Raw genomic sequence first — 26,444 nt, forward strand, 5'->3', positions numbered from 1 at the left:
AAGGGAATCCACAGAGGCAGAACTGGGTGTTGTAACATCACTGGGTCTGGCTACCAGCAGGAAGAGGGTGCACAGGGAAGGATGTGGGACATTGAGTAAATCTGCCTAAGATGCCTGGTTTTGACAGGATGTGGAGCAGCCCAGGAGCTGGCAGGTGGGATGAGGAGCCCAGCTCATTGTGATGTAGTCATTAAAGAAGGCTTTGCATGTGCAGGACTCCTCACTTCTAAAATGAGCATGAGGGAGCTCTCTGGGAGAGATGCAGCAGCTTCCCAACAGGATCCAGGCTCAGCAGCTTGCGCAGGGCCCTCCTACATAAACACATCTGCACGAGACAGCAACAACAGGACAGCAGATGTTGCTGGTTACAGATCTTGCTCTTTACATGACAAGTTAAACTGAGGAAATTTGCCTTGGAAAAAAAAATAACAAAATGCCTTTTTTATACACAGAAGGCTCCCTAAAAGAAGATTAAAAAAATTCAAAGCAGTGTTTGGAAGTGTTTCCACTAACCTGCCCCAGGTCCCTCCATCAGATCTATTGCCACTTGACCTAAACTCCCTGGCTGCTCCCAGCATATCACATCTGGAACAGCCACTGAAGTGTAACAGCAGGAGGTGGAACCACTCTCATGTGAGCTCTGCATTCCCAGTGGAAGGATGAGGCCCAGCCATCTCTCCTGTCCCACAAGTGAGGAGAGAAAGCTGCTCAGCAGGTTGAATGACTGTAAGCAAAACAAGTACTCCCTCAACATGTTCAGCAACTTCAGGAAGAACACATGTAGGATGCACAGGGCAGCCCTGAACACCTGAAGAAGGGGCAGTGGTCAAAAATAAACCTCACCAGAGGAATCTGAGAAGGATCACAAGATTGTTAATATGCACCTGCCCCATCAGGGTGCAGGAGGCTGGGCAGCCCACAGGTGATAGTCCCTCTGCAGGCATAGGAGGGGCAGGCACTGCATAAGCAGCAGAGCCCACTGTTCACTGGTGCTGAGCCTCAGGGTCTTTCCTACATCCTTGCCAAATTTCCCAGGCTCTCACATAAACTGCTGTCCCCTCCTTGCCTTCTCAGACCTTCAGAATATGGAGCATGCTGAGCGCCTGGCTGTGCAGACACAATGTGCCCAAAAGATGGAAATCCTGTTCCCTGTGGCACAGGAACATCATCACCCAGAGAGCTGGGAGAGGTGTGCATTCAGCCTGGGGTCACCAAAGGCCCAGGAGAGCTGGACACAATGCAGGTCAGTGGGAAGGACAGGACACGGGTTCATCACAGCCTCTCAAAGAGAAAAAAGCAGAGAAACCTTGATTAGAGTTCATTAATCAAGGGGACAACAGAGATCAAAGCAGGGCAGATGTGAAGAGGCAGATGGGGACCGTACAGGGAGGTCTCCACTAGGAAACCTGGAAAATGCTGTCAGGCACAGGGTGGGATTCTTGGGGTCCTGTACAGAGTCAGGAGTTGGACTCAGTGATCCTGATGGGTCCCTCCAGGTCAGGATATTCTATGATTCTAAATTAGCTGCCACCAGCATCACCCAAGAAAAAACCTTGTATACAAGGCTGTGGCCATGACCAAACCCCTGCACTGGGGCCTGAAATAACCACTGCATTTGTGGTACAACTCTCTTAAGTAGAAGAATTAGAAAGACACAGCAGTTTCTAGGTATTAACTTAAATACTTATAATTCCCTACACTGGGACTTTCCTCTTCCTGGAAGGAAGCAACCAGTTCAGCTTTGGAGCTCAATGCCTCATTCAGCACACCTGTAGAGGGGATCAGCAAACCTCTCCAAGTGCTCAAGCAGTACTGCAGCACATCCCTGGGATGCAGATGACTTTTGGTACGTGCTCAGGATTAAACCATTCTCCAACAAGTGGGAGAATGTGGAAAATACGAGTGGGTCACAGGGTAGGGCATGGCTGCCACAGCTCCTCAGAGCGGTGCCATGCAGTGGCAGTGGCACATCTCACAGGGACCATGCTTGCAGAACCAGTCCCCTCCCAGCTGATGCTCACCCCCCACCACAGCTTTGCTACTCTTCATCTACTCTACATCCATCTAATTGAAAACTCTGGTGGAAAAATTTGCTCTTTAGAGTCCAGTTTCTGCTTCCCACATTTACCGAGCCAAGGGCAGGGTAAGGGAGACAGGACAGTGTAAGCTCCAACTCAGGAGCAGCAGTTCTGACCTGAGGGCTTGGTGGGGCAGAGACATGACTGAAAACATCACTTTGTGGAAGCTGAGGACAGGAGTCACAAATCTGGGAAATGGTAACTGCACTTCAACAGGGCTTAAGCACTGGATAGCACAGGAAATGTGAAGATCATCCAGGATGCCTGTGCTCTCAGCACTTCAGCACTTTGAAGGGGAAAACAGTTCAACACCCAAAAGTGGTGTGAGCACAGAAGCCAAGGTGACACAGGAAAACATTTAACCACCTCCAATAGAGTGGGCATTGAAGAGTACCAGATGAGTCCCCTGTACTCCAAAACATCTCAAAAATATCAGCCTAAAGCAAGAGACTGCCCAAGTTTGACCCTGTGAGGAAAAACATGCTCCTATTCTCCCATGGTGCAAAACAGAAGAAAGGAAGACACTGAGCACTGACCCTTTACCCACAGAGAGCAACCCAGGATCCAGCTGAAATCCTGAGTGCTTCCTAGGGGCTTTGTCTCTTCATTTTAAGTGTTGGAAGAGTTGGAAGAGTAAATCCTTTGGAATCCTAAGCCATGTCCAAATGCTGTATATGAGACAGGAGATCAGGCTGGATGATAAAGTGGATCCTTCCGGAAGAAATTCACATGGATATGTTCATTTAAATACAGTACGTGCCTCCAAACTGATGGTCTGAGACCACTTTCCAAAAACCCAACAGCAAAAACAAAGAACTGTCCATAAGTGAAATACCTTCAATGATTCCCTCTGGAAAACTTTGAAAATAGGAGAAGATGGGCTTTACAATATTTGGTTAAACCCCCTCTGTTCTGCTGCCCTCAAGCAGAGATGTGTGCAGGAATCACTCACCTGCCAATCACTGCTGCTGGAACACTGCTGCAGAGGGCAGATTTTGCTACTGGAAATGTATTTTCTTTCCTTCTGGCTGGAGAGATGTCTTATATAAGATACTGGCAATGGCAGCTTTCCAGCTCACCTTTCTTCACCTCTTGAGAGCAATAGGGGTCACGTTTAGAGTCCCAGAATGGTTTGGATTGGAAGGAACTTTAAAGTTCATCTCGTTCCACCCCCTGCCATGGGCAGCGACACCTTCCACTGTCCCAGGCTGCTCCAAGCCCCGTCCAACCTGGCCTTGGACACTTCCAGGGATCCAGGGGCAGCCAAAGCTTCTCTGGGCACCCTGTGCCAGGGCCTCCCCACCCTCACAGGGAAGAATTTCTTCCTGATACCCAATCTAATATTGTATGATCCTGTCTCTGGGTAACTAATGACTGGGAAGCAAAGTCTTCCTGGTCCTGTGTAGCCTCCAGTGGATTTTCCCTCTCTAACAAATTACCCTTTTAATTCAGAGACAGTATCTGCCTTGTTTTTCACCAGGCCCCACACACCCAAGCACCACTGCTGGCTCAGCCCTTAGAGCGGGTGGGTGAAGGCATTTCATGGCCCGTGATTACAGGTCTTTATTCTCACCCTAATAAAAGGTGCAAGGGCAGATGCCAATGACTCCAATCTGGCACCATCACTTGTGGAGCCTCCTGCCCATAAACACAGGGGAGGGTTCAGTTTTGACCGCATGCTGTCCCACATTCAGAGCACAAAGGCGTTCTCACCTCCAGGCTGGCCGTTCCAAGAATTCCAGCAGCTCTCCGGCTTCCCTGCAGCCATGCACGGTCCCCGGGCTGGATGGTGGTGTGCTCCCAGCCCCGTGTTCCCATGGCATGGATAACATGAGCCCAGGTTTAAATTACACAGCAGGAAAGGGGTTAAAGTTTAAATAACTGTTTTGTATATGAATTAATGTATGTAGCTTTGAGCCAAAATATCTACCATTAATTTTTCCACCTATTTCAGGAGCAGTAAGATACACAAAGTAAAGTTTATTTTGGTACTTGGTATACTTCACTCTCATTAAAAATAAATTAATCAGCAAATTCCTACACAGCTCAGCCTTCTTTTATGTAAATACAAGCCAGCTGTAATGAATTACAAGGTGTTATTATCTCACACACACTGTATAATACTTCACACATAAGAGGTTTCTCTGCTTAGCTCAGCTTTCAACAAAAGCATCTTAAATAAACTGCAAGCAAGTTGTTTGGGCTGTAATGTTTTCACAGAGAAGGGATACACCTCACACAGAGAGAGGGGCTCTTTACATGACTCATTTTATAACAAGTTAAACTGAGGAAGCTCACCCTGGAAAAAAAAAACCAAAATGCCTTTTTTATACACAGAAGGCTCCCTAAAAGAAGATTTAAAAAAACCAAACCCACAAGGCAGTGTTTGGGAGCCTCTATGCTGCATCCCAGTGCTTTTTACAAGGGGAAGGGATGGCAAATATTCCCCAACACACACACTATGAAGAAAGCAACTTGAGAAGGAAGTACACTCACAGCCAGGCACAGTTACACTTTCACCAGACTAAGGAGTCAAAATAAAGGATTAAATTCACAAATTAAGGATTATCATCTTCTACTTTTGCTTAATACTTTTATTAGGAATAAATCCTGATTTTATAGGGCTTATTCTTATCAAAAGCACACATGGCACAGAAAACAAACACACTGCAATTTTACCCAGACTGACATTTATTATTGACTCGGATTTTGGACAGGAGAGAAATAAAAACTGTTTTTGTCACTGACCTGGAAACAGCCTGGTGAACCTTCCACCCACACAGAGCACCTTGGCCTCTGCTGGTCTCATCAGTGCAGCTCCTGCTCCCCTAATTACTGTGTTGGCATCATTTGCCTGCACAGCCATAGAACGTTGTCACTGGTGTTGAAGGATCTTGCTAAAAAGCCCTGGACCACTACTCTGGGGGATGGAGGATGGCAGAGTCCTGTCCCAGGGACACAAACAGGGATGTTCTTTTCATAAAGGAGTTCCTAGAGCACAATTCTACAAAGAATGTGGAAGTATCAGCAAGGCAGACTGAAACATCAAGTACTGAGGCAGCATTTAGTGACAGCCCAGCCACAATTGGGGCTTTAATCTCCCTAAGACAGCCAAAGTCACAGAGGATTGCTGGGGACTGTGCATTATTCTTTGCATTCTCTTATCCTTGTGCAACAAAGCAGAGAGTTCCTAAAAGGGATTTTCACAGAAAACCCTTCAGAATCTGTTAAAGCAATTCTTAACTCCACTAAAGCAAAGATGGACCATTCCATCTTGATATCAGGCATTTAAAATATATACTTAATATCTAAATATGCAAAGCTCAGATTTGCTTTCACAACCATTCAGGGAGCAGAGGACACCACTGTGTCTCTGAGTAGCAGCTCTTTAAATGAGGCAAGGGACAGAAATGTCTTCTTGAGAGAACTCTACATCATGGTGAATACCTGGTTTCCTAAAGGCAGAAGGCAGCTCTGTCCATTTGTCAGCAAGGGCCACTCAGGGCCATAAAAAGGACAGAGGTTCTTAAAACAACGAGCATTTATTTGTGGGTGAAGATTCAGGAGTACGGCTGTCCAGGAAGCTACTGAGGCACCACGGATGGGATAGCTAACGAAACATTTTCCTTCCAACAGCAGACTTTTCTTCCTGACCACACAGCCTCAGCCCAGTCCCCTTGCAGGCATGCTTCCCAAGCTGTTCTGACACGCAGATCTCAGAGTCCTTCGTCGTTGTAAACAGGGGACAGGGGCTTGAGGATGCTGCGGGCGTTGCTCTCCACCAGCGGCCGCCAGCTCACCTCGCCCGTGAGCAGCAGGTCCTCCCCGCTCAGCGCGTCCAGGTGCTGCACCTGCAAGCACAGCAAGTCACTGCCACGTGTCCCATCACCCAGGCAGCTCCTTCAGCAGCTACACAAACACCTTTCTTTCCAAAATGCAAGCACAACAGGGAGATTTCAGCCTACTCTGCCAGTTGTGTGAGGTAGACCTAAAAAGATCACTTCCGACTGCGAAGCGTCATGGAAAGGCCAGGATAAGGATCTGCAGATCCTCTGGAGTTACCTGCGTCACTGATGCCTTAGCTAATGCCTCCTCTGAGTTTGGCAACAGGGCAAAGAGGAGCCACGCAAAGCTGCCCTGAGTCATTTCATCCTCCTGGTGGTTACTGCAGGGGACACTGCCTGGACCAGCACCCCACGGAGAGCTCCCATCCTTCACACAAATGAGGCTTTAGCTACAGAAAAATGGCCTGATCAGCAGGGAACACCTGGGATTTATCACATAAAAGCACATGAGCTGGAAGAAGTGAACATGCAATGAATGCTCATCCTCACAACAGAAGAACTCCCAGAATGATTTGGGCTGGAAGGGACCTTAAAGCCCACGCAGTCCCACCCCCTGCCATGGGCAGGGACACCTTCCACTAGACCAGGCTGTTCCAAGCCCTGTCCAGCCTGGCCTTGAACACTTCCAGGGATCCAGGGGCAGCCACAACCTCTCTGGGCAAGACAGGTGGGATCTAATGTAATTTTAAGGTGTGATGTAAGCAAAATTTAAAAAAAAAACCCTCATCATACAGCAGAGGGTCAACTTGCTGCCACTGGTCACCCTAAATATGGGAAATGGGGGGAAAAGAAAAAAGAGAAGTCTCTCAAGGATCAGTCAAAGGCAAACCCACCACCATTAGCTCAGGAAGGCTGGGAGAGCTGACCAGGGCCACAGTACATGTTGTCCTGTCAGTAGGTTCTCCTCTGGCATCCACTAATAGCCATTGTTAAAGACAGGAACCACAAGAAACTGTGGGGACAACCTGGTACACAGTGTTATTGGAAACAAAGGATAATTCAACAAGGAGTTTCTCAACAGGGAAATGAATGCACCCACGGCCACAGAGGGTCACACTGGGAAGCCACCTAAGCACAATGTCCTGTTCCTGACAGTCACCACCAGCAGCTTCCCCAGGAGGAGTTAAACACAGCACACAATGCTCTTTTCCTTGTTCATTTTTCCTCCCTTGCAAAATCTGTTAATTCACAGATTTTGAGTCTGAAGTGGTTGTGGATTTAATAGCCCTGGCCAAACTTTTCTTCCATAAACTTTGCCAGTGGCTTTGGAACCCACATGCAATTGCAGCACCCCAACCAACAGTGGCAACGTTCTGTCCCCACATTCCTGTGTCACTGAACACCCTTCCTTGCTCACCTTTCACATGCCTTTGGGATTTCCCAGAGCTGTCTCCCATTCTTTCTCCCTTTCTTTCTCAGGCAGGGGATTCTTCTCACTGCTAATAAAGGAGCTGTTTCACTGTCACCCTTAGTGCTCCTCTCTGAGCCTTCTTCAGTTAACATTTTATCTGTCCTGATGGTCAGCACCTGAACCAGACACATTATTCCAGCTCACGAGGGTACCGGGGATGTAAAGCTGGTACCACAGCACTATTTTATCCTTTATTCTTTCCCTAGTAGTTCTGAGTATTTGTTTTACATTTTTTTAAACTCTATGGAGTGCTGAGCTGACATTTTGATAATAAAATTGTAATCTCAAGGCCTCATTCCTGCGTGGTAACAGTTCACAGCTCATTGGTACATATGTAAAGCTGGCTGTGTTTTCCCCAAGTGCACAACTTATCTGCAGGAATGACCTGTCTGCATAGAACCTGTGCTGATTCCTCCCCAATGTGCCACATTTTCCTGCCTGATCACCCTTTCCTATTCAACTGCTGATTTGCTTCAGACCTATCCTTTGCTTGAATATCCAGAAGTGCAACAAATTCCCCATCTGGCAAGAAATTATTCCAAATTACATGTTTTTTATATGTGTTTGCCCCCAGCAAACTTTCCTACAGCCTCACCATTGAGCATCAGCAACCTTCAGCATTAAATTAAGCCAGTCCCTCCCAAGAACTCTCTGGCATTCCCAAAGTGTCTTCAGTCCCTTAGGAAGCTCAGCCCTTTATTTCCCATTTTCTCAGACACACACTGAAATACTGTCTCTCCATACCTCTATCTGATGCTGAATATAGTATTGGAAACATTACAGAGAATGATGTTGTGAAAGTTCTGGTCTTCAACTTCCTGTCTAACACCCTCCACTTTTCCTCCATAACCTCTCACCCCTTTTCTTTGGTGCCCACATGGACTCTATCTCACCAACATTTCCCACAGATCTGGTTCACAAACCCCCTCAGGGCTGAGAGGACAAACACTACTCAGTATTGTCTCCTCCAGGTAACCACTGAAAGAAACAGAAAGAATTCTGGAAAACAAACCCTTTTGCTTCTTTTCCTCAAAGTCACCAAGAAATTTTCAAGCTCAATTATGTGCTATTTCACTGTGAAGAGAATCCCAACTCTCTAACATTGATAATAATTCTACAAGTTGCAGCCTATTTCTGAAACATTTTGTCAAGCCCCTCCATAGCATGGCTCCAGAAATAGATGAGCAGGATTGCTTTCAATATTCCATTTAATTTCTCTGCAGCCATTTGTCATCAAACTGCAGTAATGATCTGTTCTCTCTGGTGACCAGGGACAGGACCTGAGGGAATGGCTGGAGCTGTGTCAGGGAGGGTTAGGCTGGATGTAAGGGTTAGGTTGTTCTTCCCCCAGAGGGTGCTGGGCACTCCCCAGGCTCCCCAGGGAATGGGCATGGCCCTGAGGCTGCCAGAGCTCCAGGAGCGTTTGGACAACGCTCTCAGGCACAGGGTGGGGTTGTTGGGGTGTCTGTGCAGGGCCTGGAGCTGGGCTGGATGATCCTTGAGGGTCCCTTCCAGCTCAGGACATTCCACGACTCTATAATAAATGTCATCCAGTTTTCAGATTTTTACCTTCTTCTCCTTAAAAATGATCACTGAATATTAAAATCAGATTTATTTATGAGAACTGAGCTGCATATGCAAGCAATAAAAGAAAGCACTGCACGTCCTGAAGCAGAGGCTGAGCAGAGTGGGGCTGTACCTGTTTGCGCACATACTCAACAAGCAACTCCAGGTGCCGAGGGTCATCACAGTTCCTGTTAAAAAGGTTTCTCCAAAGAGCTGCTGCCAGAACATGATCATCAGACAAGATTCCCTAAAGGGAAGTACAGAGGGGGATTAAAAACTGCACATGAAGAAGGTTTGAACACAAGACACCCCCATTTGTGTATTTGGCCCCCGGCCACAGCACCTGTCCCAGAGCCCACAGCTGCCATGGGCTCTGCACATGGAAAGGCAGCAACATCACTCTTTCCCAGAATGGAAAAACAACCCTGGCCTTAAATTAATTTACAGAGCAGCCTGTAACCAATTTTCTGGCAAGTTAATTTGGAAAAAATCTGGGTCAGGGTATTCCTAACGTCGGAGCTGATAACTGCATTTCTATGTTATGAAATCTTTACCATAAAAATGGTGATCTTACAGAGAAGGCAGCAGCACCTCATGGGAATGTGTGAAGCCTGTGATACTTTAAAAAGAAAAATTAAAGGATATTTAATCCAATATTGCAGAACAGTAGTCTGGAGTTTGCTATTTTTCTCTGCTTTTTTACTTTTCATTCTAAATGAGAGAAAAATCTTGCTCATCAAGAACTATCTAGATTTTTCCAGTTAAATCTAATATTAGCTTTGGTTTATACAAGAACCACATCCATTAATGTTATTTGTCCAAACTCTCTTGAACTTTTATTGTCTTTTTAGATTATGTGGTGGTGTCACCACAGGCTCATAATTCTCATCTTCTGTTGACACATTTGCCAAAGGCAAAAGACTTTAAAATATCCAGTTAGAAATAAAAAAAGGTCCACACATCTTTAATCGAATCAAACATTTTGTTTCCAAAAAGATTGTCAACAAAACACAGGCAGACACATCCTGGCTATACTTAAAACTAGATTAAGCCTTGCATGTGTAGCACTGTCCACAACTCTATGAGGTTACATGTACAGTATATTAATAATGCAAATCACTGCGCAAAAAAATAATACCACAATGTGAATAAGAGCATCTGAAGAGCAACACTCACTAGAGCAAAAAAATGATGTCTTTTCCTCTTGAAAGTCCTGCAGACTCTTGTGCAGAGTGGTGCTTTTGCCTCCCTGTATTATTAGGTACTGCCTATTAATATTCTTGCATAAACTCCCTATAAATACTCTATAAATCCTCTCTTTGCTTTCAAAGTACAGCTGAGTACAACAGGATTCAGAGGGAGGAAATGATTTAGTGATGGCCAAGCAGGGATGGTGAAGCAGCACAAAGAACAGCCCACCTTCCACACCCCATGGTTTAAATCCATATGCTCTGTGCTTTCTGGTTTCCTCCAAGAACTTTCATTCAAGGCTGCTTCCCCAACATAATATTTCTCCAAAGAAATGGACGGTGAATGTTTTACCCATCTGGACTATTCTGTGTTCAGGAATTAGATGGTCTATTTGTTGTACATTCCCTGAAAACAGCCACCTTACCTCATCGTATCCAAACAGAGCTGCATAGAAATTTTCTACCATCCTTTTCAAGTCTTCTTTTAGAACAGCAGAATTAATCTGAAAAACAAACCAGAAAACCATCAGTACAGGCTCTAAGGAAGATGTGAGGAGAAAATATTCCCAGTTTCACTGTGAGTGGATAAGAAAGAACCACCAGTGCCCCAGCCCACCTCACTGAGATTTGGCTGCGAGCAAGTGTCAGTCACTTTGGAAGCCCCTGTGACACAGCTCTGTTAATTCTGACACACCTGAGGTCGGTGTTACTCAGTACACAACTGGCAGGAACATCCCCAGCCAACAGCTCTGCCAACAGCTGCAGGAGTGCAGAGAAAATGCTGCTGGGGGAGCATGAACCAAGGCTGCCCTTGCAGTGGCAGCACAGCCCAAGAGCATGGAGACTCCTCTGTAGTTTAACTATTGAGCAGTTATTCCAGACCTTCATTCATCCATAGAAACTCAAAGGTTTTTCAGCTTTTTTTCCCCAAAGCGCAGACTGCAGGGCTGGATGTTCTTCTACAACAGAAGAAGTACTGGAATGCTAAAGACAGAGACACCATCCTGCCACTGCTCCTCCTGTACTGTCCAGACAAACTCTCAGCCAGCAAGAACACGAATTCTGCCTCTCCGGCATCTCTAGCAGCTCAGACTTACAAGTTTTTGACTATGACTAAATTTCTTTCAGTCTGTGATGACCCAGCAACTTTCCCCATGCTCTAAGTGTGACTCAGTCAAAGTTCCACACTGACCTTTAACTAAATTTAATAACTGCTTAAGTATTTGCTGGGTTGGCCTAAGCCACCCATTGGCATGAGAACTGACCCCATGTGAGCCTAAAATGGGACTGACCAACCGCTGGGTGCAGAGGGATGGCTGAAATGCCTCCTGTACATCTCCCTCATCCACACTGTCTGTCCCTCTTGCCTGGACTCGTTACTTCTACCAACAAAGTGATGCAGTTCCTCTCCCAAGGGCCCAGCTACACTTTGGTAAAGCTTCTTCTCTGTAGTGACTGCCAGGAGGGATCCAAGAGACACAAAGCATTTCTTTTCCACAGCTCTCACACGCTCCAGAAGTACAAATGACAAGGTGCATCAGCCCTGCACGCCAGCAGGACACTCAGGTGTGACACTGCACTTTGCAGAGACAGGATTTACACACGAGACACCAGCCCATCACACCCACCACACTGGGAACCCCTTGTCCTGAATACTCTCTCAGTATCCTTGCAAGTATTCACCTTGGCAATTACACAGCAGCTTTTCTATCGAAATATGAGTTAGTTTCTGCCAAGTGAACAAATTTCCAGTTCATATACTCTTCCCTTAAACCACTGTCTTTTTTCATCTAATTTTTATAGAAATGCACATAGTGCAAACACAAGGAAAATTCCTTTTATGTCAGTTACTCATATTTTTCCATTAATATAAACTATTAAAATTCATGCAGATACTTTATAGGCTATCAAGATTTGGAGACTGGTTATTACTGAATGTTTAAAAAAAGAACTAAACATAAGAAATTAGAGGGTTAAATGATGACTGCAACTTCTGTAATGACTTAATTAAATTTTTATTGAGTACATAAACTATGATGTCATTTCTACCCAACCATGCTCAAACCTTCTATGCATGTCAGAGATCGTGGTTTTTCTCAATAGAACATACTTCTAAATAAGCTGCACTTCTACAGCTCTAATAAGGGGGAGCAGGTCTCATGTAACACACTCAATAAATTATCCTTCCATTTTAAACAAACAAATTCCATGAGTTATTATATATTTGCCACGCACTTTTTATGACATAATAAAAATGTTACCTCAAGGATTACTTAACACATACTACAAATGTTACAGCAGGCAACTGCAAGGGGCAAAGAAAACAAATAGTCCCATTACAGAGACAAGTCCTGGACCATACATCCCTGGGGAAGCAGCTTTCCCTACTAAAAACAAAGAGCAGCAGCTTTAAGTTAGCAAGAAACAGATCGATGAAGGAGATAACCAAGTTAAACAAACATGGCAATAAATACATCTTAAAAGACAGTTTCAGATATAAAATCTGAGTTTGGGGATGGAGCTGTATCTTAGGCAATGAAATGAAGGTATATTGCAGTTTCTGAAGAATACAACTGGCATTGGTCAAGTATAAACATTGAAGGAAAAATCCCTTCTTTATAAATCAAGAAAAATGAGCAAATCCAAATCAGTGTTTGCTGGAAGCGCTTCCTCTTTTGAAGCTCGTACAAGTTCTTACCACTGGGCAGTTTCAGGATCTGATTGGTCATGATTCTGCTGACTCTTCCACAGTTTGTTATTAAGAAGAAAAACTGCTAGAGAATTTCAAGTGAGTAATTGCTAATAACAAGGAAAAAATCAGTAACATCTGGAGCTCTTCTTGGGACTTTGCCCCTTTGCCTTCCTTGGAACAGCCCAGTGCAGAGCTGTCACTGGACAGATTTATGTGCTATGGCCTGCAGGACACAGGACTATGTTAGTTCAAAACAAGGAACCCATTTTTGGTACACATCTCACCTTTACAAGACCTCTGAAACAAGGAAATGTACAGCTAACATTATCTTCCTGCTACATGTCACAACTGTTCTCTGAAAGGCTCCATGAGCCCACGTTCTGCCTGGGGGACAACTGCAGCAAGCAGCTGCTGGATTTTCCATGTCACAGTGAAGAAACCGTCTTCAGCCTCAGCGAGTTCATGTGCATCATCCAACAGCCACATGCTGAGGGTGACTGCAGCAGACAAGTGACAGCACCAACTCTCACAGAAGGTTTTGTATTCTAAGAGGATTTCTAGGGAGGTAAGAGCATACTGCTCTCCTGTACTGCTGGACACGTAGCAAAAGACCTAACACGTGGACATGGTATTTAAAGTGAATGCTGCTCTAGAATAAGTCCATATCAGTGTCCTGTGATGGATCAAGAGCGTCCTTTGGTAATGAATCTCCTCCTTCTCCCCACTTGCTTTGGCTCATGGTGCAGAGTAGGATCAGTGTGCACAGACTGGAAGGTAACAAATGGCAGGACAAGAGGAACGGCCTCAAATTGTGTGAGGAGAGGTTTAGATTGGATATGAGGGAAAAGAAACAACAGAAAGAGTTTTAAAACATTGGCACAGGCTTCCCAGGGCAGTGGTGGGGTCACCATCCCTGGTTCAGAAACGTGTGGGTGTGGCAGTTGAGGACATGGTTTAATGGTGAACATGGGGGCGGTGGTGTTGGATTGACTGATGGTGACCAGATGATCTGAAATGTGTTTCCCCATCTTAACAATTCTGTGACTCCATGAGCTCTGATGTGCTCTGCCTGCCCAGAGCCATCAGCCCAGGGATGAGCCCAGGGCCGCCAAGGTGCAGCACACGGGATCCCTGGCAGTGTCACTGCACACCTGTGTCCTGCCAGCGCTGCCCAAGCTGGGATGGCCAACAGGCTGCACTGAGAGCACTGCAACAGGAGTTTCTTTCTGCTTCAGCTTTTGCCAGCATGTGTTGCACCCTTAAGCTACTTTAACACATTAATCCTTCCATAGACTATAAAGCCAGAAGGGGCACTTCTAACTGCCTCGTACAAGCACTAGTCATTGAATTCCAGGCAGCAATTCCTCTCTTTAGGCTGTACGTTATGCTTGAACTAGACTTTTTTATGAAGAGATTTCAGCCAGAAGAAATGATTAGATCATAGAACCTGACCCTCTGCATATCACAGACCATTACACTTCACCGAGTTCCCCCTGTACTAAGCTCACTAAGTTGTGTTTGGCTAAAGCATATCACCCTCACAGTTGAACATGTGTATCTCATTTCATATTTGAATTTTCTGGCTTGGGTTTCCACCCCCTCATTCTCATTATACCATTCCTGCTAGAATAAATAGCCTCTTCTGTACAATGCGTTTGCTCCTGTACCTGTACACAACGGATGTGTTGGCACAGTCATCTTTTCAAACTAAGACTAGGCTCTTCCAGGTGCACTGTCACACCACGTCAGCAGCACACTCCTGGAGGGGTCAAAGTTGCAACAGCAAAGTAGTGGTTTATGCTGATACAGTAAAAATTAATCCATCCCTTGTGCAAAACAAGTTCCACTGGTCTGAGTACACTCATGCTGTCATGGCTGAGTCCGCTCTGGGGACTTCTGCAGCTCCGCTGCCATAAACATCAACCACTCTCACTGACACTTCTGACTGCTGGAGCAGGAATATCAGCAATCCTGAAGGAGACACAGGACTGATCTTTCATGATAAAAAATGTCATTCCACAAATATTTAGGCTTTTTTATGCCCCTTCTCTCAAGTTGCAATTGGACAGAATTACTTGTAATACGGTTTATGTTATTTATAAATAATACATAAGCACTTATGTATGGGCTTTTTTGAGTGCTTGCTCAAAACACTGTTAAAACACACATGACATTAAGTGGGCAAATGCAGCCCTTTTATTTCATCCTATAACATCACTCCTGCTTGCAGGACAGTAATTTTGAAATTATTGAGACTGTAGCTAGGATCAAAAAGATTAAATTAATAAAACAGATGAGGAAGATTTCTGTAGCAAGGGGCCAGTTCCTTCAGGCACATACTTGTGAAATGACAAAGATATCAAAGAAATTATTTTTCCAATCTTCAATTTTTGAGCTTTTTATCAAATGCTCTGCTACTTTGTCTGCAAAGCATATCACTGCTTGTAATTAGCCACAGCTTGAGTCCTGTATGCTTTAAATAATAACTCTTCTGATAAATTCTCTATTTTTTAAATTTGAAGTAATTTTGTAATACACCTCCATAATCATTAACTTCAGAGAACAATCTTTAAAGCCTTCTTCGGTATTCAGCGATAACCTACTCTAATATTCTTTTAACTTAGACAAAAGCTAAATGTTAGGTCGCAGCAGAACCAGCTCCTGCCAAAATCTTCAATCCATAAAAACAATATGTTAATGGAAAAAGTTGTTCGTGCTCTTCTACCTTCATAACAATTGTGCAATCATCAATAAGGCTCCTCAGAGGAAGTTTATTCCAAGCAGACACAGAAAAGCAAGTTATACAATATTACCTACATCTTTCAGCAAAAGCAAATGCTCACAGCTACCTATCTGCTACCCAGAAAATGAGCTTTGTTCCTATCTTGCAGTTTATTAATTTGGAAGCTCTGCCATGGTACCAGTTACAGATGCAGAGGAGATCACAGTACAATCTGAACTGTATTCAATGGCTTATTCCAAATTCCTGCTTCCCTGCAGAATGTGGCTGGCAGAGCTCACTGACAACCTCTCAAGAGAAGGATCAGGGAAAAGAGGTCAAATTGCTGTGCTCTGTCAAGTTGTGCTGATTCTCTGTAAGGTAAGCAGCTGTCAAGGGATTTTCCTGTAATGCCTCTTGAAAAAACTAGTTGCTACAAGCCTAAAGCTAATCACCAACGTGTTTCTGAACACACCAGAATCAGGAATTCAACCTGAAAAACTGATAAAGGAAATTTCACAACCAAGTTTAAAAGAGGCACTTGAAGAAGACAGTAGTAAAGGTAGATAAATCATTAAGTTAAACATGCACCATGAGCACTCACAGAGATCCTGTAAAGCTCCAGCTCCTCACTTAGACAAACCTCAGGGACTGTCATAAAGTGTCACACACCAGGAACACTGATCAGACCAAGGGGCCAGCTACCAGCATATCCTGCCTTCAACAGCAGCCAGAATCCCTGAGAAAAGGTCAAACCCTACAAAAGATGGTACCTACTTCCTCCAAGGATTCTCCCAACCAATTTCAGCTCAGGATACCTCCCAACTTTTGCTGCTTGTTTAGAGAGTAACCTCCAAAAGGTCTCTATGTCCAGCGAACTTTCTGCACCCACCATGTGCTTCAGCAAGAAGCACCCTGGTCTGTTCCCCCTGAAACTGGCTCCTGCTGGTTTCATCTGCTGGCCCAGTCCTTCCACAGGATCAGGCAGTGAATACTCATTGCTCCATCACCTTCTCACAGCACTCAGGATTCTGAGAGTCAGAGAAGGATCCCACACTGGTTTGGAATGGAAGGGACCTTCAATCCCATCCATTTCCACCCCCTGCCATGGGTAGGGACACCTTCCACCAGACCAGGTTGCTCCAAGCCCTGTCCAACCTGGCCTTGGACACTCCCAGTCCATCATATTCCAGGTGATATGATCTGCCCATAGTGAAAGGCTTCAGGTAACTTTAAAAAAGTCAGGAGCAACAAAATTCCAGGGATTATTAAGTACTAAACTAAGTGAAACACATTAGCTAACATTAACAGGGCTGCAGAGACAGGAAAGGTGGCATCCATTCTGAAAAGTACTTCAGCAGAAACAGGCAAGTACAAATTAGTAGAAAATACAGTAAATGAAAATAAAAATCACAGATACTTATGACCAGTGATATTCAGTGCTGATAAAGGTACGAGTAGTAGGTGTTAAAAAAAGTAATTCATAAAACCTATTTAACAATGTGCACACATTTGGCAGCTACAGTTTGGAAATGGATCTTTAAAATCCATTTTACTAAATCCATTGAACTAAGTTCAACAATTCAGTAGTGAAGAAAAAGATAAATAAATTTTAGGCATTATAATGAAAGGAATATAAACCAAAAGAGGAACCCTATTCTGCCATAAATCCACAATGTACCTGCATATAAAATGCTGCACATAATTGTTACCTTTTAATCTCAGAACACATCTAAAAGTAGTGGAAACCACATAGAAAAGTCCATGATGACACAATGAGACATATGAAGAAACACTCGTTATATTCAGGGTGAAATGAAGAAGAAGATGGTGGAGAGGTAAAATCATGAGTGGTATCAAGCAGATAAACAAGAAATTACTGTCCACTGTTTCTCATTAAAAAAGATGTAGAAAGGAATCTGATGAAATGACCAAATAATACTTCAAAATTTAGGTGCTTTCTCATGCAATGAATTTAAGAGGCAGAAGTTACTGCCACAGGGCATTAAAGAGCAAAAAATATGGAAGAGGTAACAAAAGGCCTGCACATTCCTGGAGGATTTCTGTCAGTGATCCCGGACACGGCGGTCCCTGTGCAGCTCTCGGGTTACCTGTTAGTAAATGCCAGGAGAATATACCAGAAGGAACTGACCCACAATTCTGTTTCTTATCCTTTATCCCAAATATCTCTGGTCATTGGCAGCCACAGCACACACTGGATCTTCATCTGACAGCAGCAGGAGTTCTGAGCATGTTCAGTTTTGTCCATTTTTTGCTGACCTTTGCAGACACTGGCTGGTATCTCTCCTGCCTGGGTCTCTATTCTTTCCTGCCCTGACCTCCATCAAGACAGGCACAGCTCATTAGATGATCCTGGACACCAGACATCAGGTCACTTTGCTGACTTGGCAGGAATTTCACCTGAAAAGTGCTAGTGCAATTAAAAAATTGCTGCCTTTACCATAGCCTTTAATACCCTCATGGGAAGAGGCTACATTTTATGTAGTAATATGAGCAAGAATGATCCTGCTCATACCAAATAGGTCATCCACCCCTAGGGGAAAAATAGTAAGAACACAAAAAAACATTCTTTCTCCAAGAATTTGGGACCAGAACAAGCTGCTGTTGGAGGGGAACAGCAAGGCACCCATCTCCTCTCCTAAAAAACCTGTCCAAAAAAATGTTTATTTCATTTCAAATGGAGTGACAATTGCTAGAGTCCATACAATTAGTCAGCAATTGACCAGCCTAATCCTTACTGCTACAACCTTTATCCAGTGACTGAAGCCAGGACAAATGCAAATACTCACAATTAGTATCACCTTTTAAAATTCATTTCTGTAGTGCCTGGCAGACTGGCTGATTTGTGTTTGCTCCATCAGCCTTCCCACTCTCTCCTAGCAGGACCCTGCTCATACATGACCTGTTTGACATTCTCCCATCAGTTCCACATTTGGGTAAAAATCTAATTTGAAGTCACATTGCTTTCACCTTCTACCAATATTCTGCACCTTCTGGTTTCAATCATAAGCTGAGAAAAACCCGATTTCCCCAAGCATTCCTCCTCCCCAGGGCTTCAAACACACGCAGGCCACAGAACAGTTAACAGTTAAATATTTTCTTGCCAATATTTTAAGAGTGCAGAAGGTTCCAAATTGCTGGTAAAATAAACAATGCCAGACTGTGAAAACTCCTGCCTGCCATATACTCTGATGTTAACAAGAGTTTCTTTATTACTGTAACCTTTCAGAAGAGAACAAAAATTATTTCTCTACCCTACTTCTGCCCTCAAGTAAAAGGCAGAGGAGGAAAGTGAACTATGAAAATGCTGCATGGTAAGATATTGTGAGTTTTCCATCTTACTTCTGCATTTCATTCAGACTCAATGCTGCTGTGAATAAGTAAACTTCCAGAAGATCCTAAAAGCATGGGCAAGGATTTTAAGAAGCCAAGATCTTCCTTACACAGGTTCCTGAATAATGTGGATTAAACCTATATAAGTGGTTATCTTCCTTTCTGCAAGGACATCATAAAACAGGAAATACAAATGGGCAAATTCAGGATGCTTTCAAGAAGACACTTTATTTTTAAGCTCCTTGGTACCTGGCTCTGTCCTCTGGGGCTTTAATCGTGTGTTTCCACCAATTACAGGGGCTCTGCCACTTCCCCACTTTTAAAAAATGAAGTCTTCAAACAGCATCTCCAACAGAACTGCTGGTACTCAGCATCAGTGAGAAATTACTCCATAGCTATGGGGACACCCCCTAAAACCACTGCACCGGGCCTGCCTTCTGTTCCCTGCCAGATCCTTCTGGATGCCCAAGCTCTGTGAAAACCCATTTAGACCAGGGTTGCTCATTTCACATTGACCAAGATTGTACTGACCCCATCTCTCACCCATGACATCCCAACCATAAAAATGTCCCTTTTTATGTGCACTTATTCTCCTGGCCCCAAGGCCTCCGGACTAACTTGAAAGTCAACATGATGCACACTTTGCTAGCAACAAAGAGAGATCTCTAAGATTAGATATGCTGGTATTTAGGTCAAAACTTTTAAGTTTTGGCATTATTTCCTGACCTTTGAATGAAATAACAAAATTCAAGCTCTTACAGAAGTGTAATGGTAATTAACTAGTTAATAGAGATAAAGCAAGTGCTGTGTAAGACCAGAAAGAAAAGAGACAACTGAGGACACACAAAGGAATAGAATCCACTGAGATTCTCAGACCAGGATGGAAAACAGAAAAGCACCTGAGCTTCCCTAGATGTGTACAAAAGTATCCTCTGCTGTTGCTTATACTAGGGTTGTAAAAGAAATCAGAGGAGTGAGCAAGTGTGGAAGCAGGCACTGGGATTACTGAGGGGATTGCACTTGCACTTCCTGATAATTATCTGTGGGAGCAGTTAGCAAAAGCAGTCAAAAAAAAAAAAGGGGTTTCAAAGAGCTGTCAGTTCTGCAAATGGATAAAACGGGCCAGGGAACTCAGAAAATGGAAGCAAAAGCTAAACCAAGCTCTAACAAGAAAACACAAGACTCACTGCTGAAGTGGAAGCAGAAGATGTCAGTGACTTTCTGCAGTGAAAACCACAAGCAACAATGTGATTAAAATCTATGGGGACAACAGAGAACCTCTCAATGGTTTGTTTGGTTTGATTTAGGACACTGGTCTTGGTATTATTTCTGTTTTTATGAAGGAGCTTAAAAGCACATTCTGGGAGAAGAACCTTTCCCTATATAATGGACATAGAGTAATATAATACTGAAAAAATACGTAATACTGAAAAAAAAAGGTACCTCTAGCAAAGGTGCCACAAGGCAGCTTCCAGTGTAATTCCTGCAGCCACTCTAGCAAGGCACAGAACAGGCCAAGGACACCACCTTACAGTAACAGGATCCAACACATCTGGGAAATTTAAATTGATTTTTTTATGCCAGAATTGATTTTTTTATGCCAGAAAACTGGGGCAGGCCAGCTGAAAAGAACCCAAGCATTTATTGTATCTTTATTTCAATACCAGGCATCGTCAGCATGGCCCAAACATTTCACCCAGGTGTGTTGGTTCCACAGATGCTGTCTCTAGAACAACCACATCAAAAGCAACCTGAGAAAGAGACCCCTATTTCAAAACTCCGTGTGCTGGTAAAGCTAAATTTGCATCATTACTGTTTGTTTCAGACATCATCACAGTTGAGATAATTCAAGGTAAAATTCCACATTCATGCACTGTCCTACATATTTAAGTTATTAAGATTTCCAGAATCAAATTTACTCTGGAAAAGTACCTGCTACTATTATTCATTTATGAAATGACAAAGCACTGGAAACTTACTGTGAACTCTCAAGCTCTTTGAGAAAATTTCAAGGGTCGATGAACTTTTTTTGATGATGTTCTTGAAACAGTAACTTCAGCTAATCATACAGTGTCTGGCATCCTATTAAAAAACCCCACAAAAACCATACAGACCAATTTGGTATCTCACTGCTTTGGCAAGGGTTTAGTTTCTTTGCTTTTTATAAAAGGGAACACTAGAAACTGGTGAGATTTTATATCTTCTAAGTGGTTACCAAAAAATATAACATCTTTCTCCTTAAAAAGTCCTAGTAAAGCATTTCAAAAAATATATAGATAATTTAAAACTCAAACTTCTCTTCTTTAGTTTTATAGGTTTTTAAAAACCTTTTTTACCTGTACTGAACATCCTCTCCCCAGTCCATTTCCTCAAACAAAATCAGTACCTTCACTGCAATATTTCACTTCAGTATATTCCCTTCATCCCAACTACCCATTCCAGCCCCAAAATACTGCACCCACTTCCCTTCTGCCCCAATCTCTCTCAAAAATGTAGTTTCTCTCCTGTGCATCCAAAATAGACTCCGTGACTTCCCATCAGATTTCAGAGACAGGCCTGGAAAGGACCCCTCAACATCGCAGTACAGCAGCTTCCCACTTCCATTCATACAAAGATCAAGTTCTGTTTTAAAATGGTATCAATTTTACACCCTGTCCTCTCATCCTCTAAAGCCCTTCTACAACTTACTGGTCTCACTCCAACCATGCCTTCTGAGCGTTTAGTTACAAGGGTCAAACTTTCTGTTCTCCACAGTAAGAATAACTTAAACAGAATTAAACTGAGTTCAGGATCTGCAGCTACTGTAAAGTAAATTGGCATTATTAATAAACTGAAATATTTTAATTGTGGAAAGAGTATCAAGACAGAAAATGGTGTTCAAGTTCCCAAGCCAATTTCAGCTCTCAGTTACGTGTATCGATTCTGATGCTGTTACTTCAGATGTACATGAGTGTAATTGAGAGCAAATTATGGGTCACTGGGTACAAACAGCTCTAGCTAAAAGTGTAACAAAGGCTGTATTGTGCAACACACAGCAGAGCCAATAAACGAATTCAAAAGACACCTAGATGTGTTCCTGGAAAAAAAAGGGGGTAGGAGTCTAAGTGGTCTGGTGGGAAAACAGGAAAGTGAGATTATGATAAATTAAAACAGGTTTGGCACACTGGGCTGGACAGCCCCTCCTAGTCTTATCTCTTTTAGAACATTTATTCATTATAAAATGAATTGTCATTTTGCACTGAAAACAACTTTAATTCTTCAGCAGCAGAATGCCACCACAACACACACGATCAAGGCAGGTGAAGTGAACCTACAACCAGTTACAAGTATTGGAATAAAGCCTGATGGATCTTCCTGAGATACTACAGGATTTGCACCCACAAGTATTAGTGTGGGGTGCCTGGAGGAGGAAGGGGTGTTTGGGTTTTTTTGGTTTGGGATTTTTTGAGTGGTTGAAAGTCTATAATTTCTTTATTTATTTAACCCTCATACCTCTTGTCCTGTTATCAGCTGAAATCTCGTTCCAGGGGACACCTACATGTCCTTCTGATCAACTCTGCAGCTTCATCTAAGGGTATTAAAATACACTTAAACTTGTAACAACTTTTAAATCCACAGAGTTACTAAAGCACAGTACTGAGATCAGCCAGGTTAATACTCAGGTAGCTCCAGAACTCCCTTAGGGATAAAATAGCAGCAATGTCTAGTCCTGAGAGAATTCCCTTTCCAAACTGATGAGGCAGCTGCCAGTTTGCACGGTATAAAGCTATTCCCTGCAAGCCACGAGGTGGAGATCTCTGGCAAAGCAGGATCCAAAGGAAGTCTTTTACCCAGCCTAATGTTACTATTAACACTTGGAGCCATTGCATCAAGCCAATTTTTCTGTTTGTTTTTAAAGTTTGATAGAAATGTCACTAGTGGAAAAATTAAGTAAAGAGCACTGGTTAGCCACAGAACTGGACACACCTGGCTGCAAACCCACCAAAAGAGACTGACTTCATTAGTACTAGGGACAGCAGAGTAAAATTTATATCTGAAATATGCCTGCACCAGTAGAATTTGCTGAGGCCACAGGCTCTCCGTGTGTTTTTACAGCTGTGTCAAGTTTGGGTTTCTGACTCTTGCCGACATTCAGGAGTGCTGAAGGAGCTCAGGCTAACAGGTCCCAAAACTTTTTAGCAGAGATTTAAATCTCAGCAGTTTTAACAACCAGGTTTTGAAATAATACAAACTCCATTTGGAGCTGGAGCTGATGTAAATTAGCAGTTAAAATGCTTTACATTCTACCCCTTTTGGCTTCAATGAACCAGTTAAGAGCAGATGGCACATTTCAATAAACCATCAGTATCACTTCAGGAATACAGTGTCCATTTTCTGCATCAAGTGTTGGCATTGTTGCTAGATTGGAAGCAAGCTAAAGAACTGCAACTTTGTATGTCAACAAGTTAAACTAATTGCATCCAGACAGCAATTCCATCCAGGTGCTCTGTCACTTGTACCACAATACAGGAATTGGGAGTTAAATCTTGACCTTTGATACACTGCATGAGAGAAAAGGCAAGGAATGGATTTCCTAACCTCCTACGATCTATGCAGATGATAATTTAGTGCTCTGAACGTATTCAGTAAAGTTTCTTTTCATTTACCTTACTTCTGAAAAAGACTCAGATTCTGAAATTTAAAAGCATTGACAGAGGAACATTAATGTCATCTTCTTTTTATCTACTATTCTTGATGTATTTGACCACCTTCTTTTGGAGCCAGAATATTTACTGACTGCAGGACTACATTACTTGAAAATAAATTGCACACATCCCTCCATCAGGTCACAAATCCTCTGTTATTACCTCAGCTTCAGTTTAAAAAAAATCATTAGGGATAAAGAGATCAAGATTAAGAAAGAGAAAGTAGCACTAGGGAAACTGCCCTTTATTGGTCACTCAAAATTCCTTGCAATTGCTAAAGGTGAGAGGTGAGAAAGACTTCAGTCAGGGTACAGCCCTGTGAAAGGAAGGAAAGTGAGTGGAGAAGAGTGAACAAACATGGAAAAAAATGCAGGGGCATGGGTGAAGTGGGATATGAAGCCAGAATCACTGGCACTGAGGAAGGAAAATAAAGCAGTGATAAGGAACAAGGGAATTGGTAATATCTTCCAACATCAGTGCATAGATAACTTTTATCTAACATACAACAAATACTACCAGAAGAGACTAAGAAGTTTGTTTATCTCAACAAAATCCCATTACCTTTGGGCTGCAGGGACCTCAAAGCTCACCCCATCCCACCCCTGCCATGGGCAGGGACACCTTCCACTGTCCCAGGCTGCTCCAACCTGGCCTTGAACACTTCCAGGGATCCAGGGGCACCCACAGCTTCTCTGGGCACCCTGTGCCAGGGCCTGCCCACCCTCACAGGGAAGAATTCCTTCTGCATGTCTAACCCAAATTCCCTCCCTTTCAATGTGAAGCCATCCCCCTTTGTCCTGTCACTGCAGTTCCTGAGGAAGGGTCCCTCTCTGGCTTCTCTGTAGCCCCTTCAGATTCTGGAAAGGGACTGTGAGGTCTCCACACAACCTTCTCTTCTCCAGCCTCAACAGCTCCAACATTCTCAGCCTGTCTCCATAGGGGACTGACTACAAATAATGACTATAAGATCAGGAATAAATAAAAGATTAAAGAAAAGAAAAGAACAAAACAAACCACTGCAAGACTACAGGTGAAGAGAACAGTCCTGATTTCCAAATTTACCCCCAGGGAGTCCACTCTGCTTTCTCACTCCCCCTCAGTGCCTGCTCAGGAGTTCACTTCTCACCCAAGGAGGCTCATTAAACCAAGGGGCCTCTGTGCAGCTCAGCTGTACTAAATACACACACAGGTGTAACTACTTTGGAGATTAAGCCCTGAAATGTGCAGGTTCTTCCTCTGAGCATCTGCTGTGGCCACATAAAGGCTGTGCTAGCAGCAGGCCACAGCCTGGTGTATTACAGGAATCACAGTATGCAAGCTAAGCATGCTGGAGATTCCACTGCAGGGTCATTCCTACAAAGACTGCACAATTTAAATTTAAATTCAAGGATAAACTGACTAGATGCCTAACCTGACAAGGCAGGGAATGAATGGCATTCCAGAAACTTCAGAGCTCCTTGCAGTTTCATCACACAGCAACCATGCTGCTGCAAAATGCATGTATAAACACTTCAGGGTACAGACTGGATGAAAACATAACGACACTGGTGGGGTTTTTATACTTTGGGGAATTTTGTGCAGCAACGCAATCGTTTAGTTTGCATAAATGGAAACCCTGTGCATCCCTTTAAAAAGAACTGACTAAGCACTATTTTTTTTCCCCTAAGGTTTACTGTAAAGCTTTCAATACAGGCCTAACCTTCAGCATTCTTCACTTTGGAGTCCTGCATTGCTTGGAAGGGCAGCAAACAGCCAGCTTTGCTCCTCTTTGCTGTCTGCTGCTTCCAACCCTGCACAGAAAACTACAAACCAGCACTCTGTTCATAGAAGACAAAATGAGGGTCAAAAGAAACAGACAAATCATTTTCTGCTCCAAAGGTTCATTTTCTTCATGGAATCAGACAGAAACTTTCAGGTGCTTTGGGAGGTGATGTGTTTGGCCGGGGTTTGTTTTGGGTTTGGGATTTTTTTCGCTTTTCAAGAAGAAGAACCTTAAATTTACACCCAGAGTAAAGATCTGAGCTGTGTGCAGTTCCTAGAGAAAGCAGAATCAACCAGTGGTATGATATGGAAGGCACTGGATAAGGACAAAAATGAAGAAGCTCTTTCATTCAGTCTTTTCCACCAGTACATCTGATTTGTCAGGCTCACTCACACTGCCCTACCAGAAAGAGGAGATTCCCATACTGGAATTTATCTAAGCACATTAATATAGCAAAAAACTCTCAGATGTACGAATCTAGATTTAATTCAAAAGAAGATTAACAGGATATCTTGTCTTTAAAAGCAACGTGTAACGAAGTAAAGCTACGGAATTCCAAACAACTAGGAACAAACTCTGTTTGTTCAAACCCTGCTGATGGAATAACTGAAGTTACACCAGAACCAACACCTTCTAAAACCACATACAAATCAAAGGATCAGAGAGAAACTTCTTGCATTACTAATATGATCGCATCCCAGATCCTAACTCACTGGTTAATTCCCTTGTCTGGCAGCTTCTCCAACAGAACTGACAACTAAGGCTTGACAATACACCATTAATTACTGCTATATGAAAACTGTCACTTCTCTAGCAGCATAATTTATTTTACTCATAGACAAACCTCTGTTTAATAACTGAACAGTTCTCTTCCTTTTCAACAACACGGGAGATCTTTCCCAGCCCTGTTCTCCCACAGAAGTGCCCGGAACACAGGCAGCCTCACCAGTATCAGGTCTGCTGTCACCTACTTCCACTGCCTCTGCAATGCCTTCTCTTCAGGCAATTACCAACACCCAACTGGAGAAACACATTTTCAGACTTTAAGGACAGAAATTACCAATACAACCAACTACCATAACTTTCCTCAGAATAAGCCAGAATGATCCAACCCTCCTCTTCCTTGAAACTTGCAAATGAAC

At 43.4% G+C, this 26,444-nt stretch overlaps 1 protein-coding gene across 2 annotated transcripts in view; it reads right to left on the minus strand.

Annotated features, from left to right (window-relative positions):
• Window positions 1–4,329: 4,329 nt before the first annotated feature.
• Window positions 4,330–26,444, minus strand: part of LOC104683781 (ubiquinol-cytochrome-c reductase complex assembly factor 1) — a 47,548-nt gene continuing 25,433 nt past the window's right edge. For both annotated transcript variants that reach the window (XM_039563399.1, XM_039563398.1), the window contains 3 exons: window positions 10,516–10,593; window positions 9,034–9,147; window positions 4,330–5,929 (listed from right to left, as the gene is read on the minus strand). In XM_039563399.1, the coding sequence (XP_039419333.1) occupies window positions 5,795–5,929; window positions 9,034–9,147; window positions 10,516–10,593 (327 nt within the window). In that variant the 3' untranslated portion in view covers window positions 4,330–5,794. The remainder of the gene's footprint in view (window positions 5,930–9,033; window positions 9,148–10,515; window positions 10,594–26,444) is intronic.

The sequence above is a fragment of the Corvus cornix genome, chromosome 20 (genome assembly GCF_000738735.6).
Source record: "Corvus cornix cornix isolate S_Up_H32 chromosome 20, ASM73873v5, whole genome shotgun sequence".
In the NCBI taxonomy this organism is placed as follows: domain Eukaryota; kingdom Metazoa; phylum Chordata; class Aves; order Passeriformes; family Corvidae; genus Corvus; species Corvus cornix.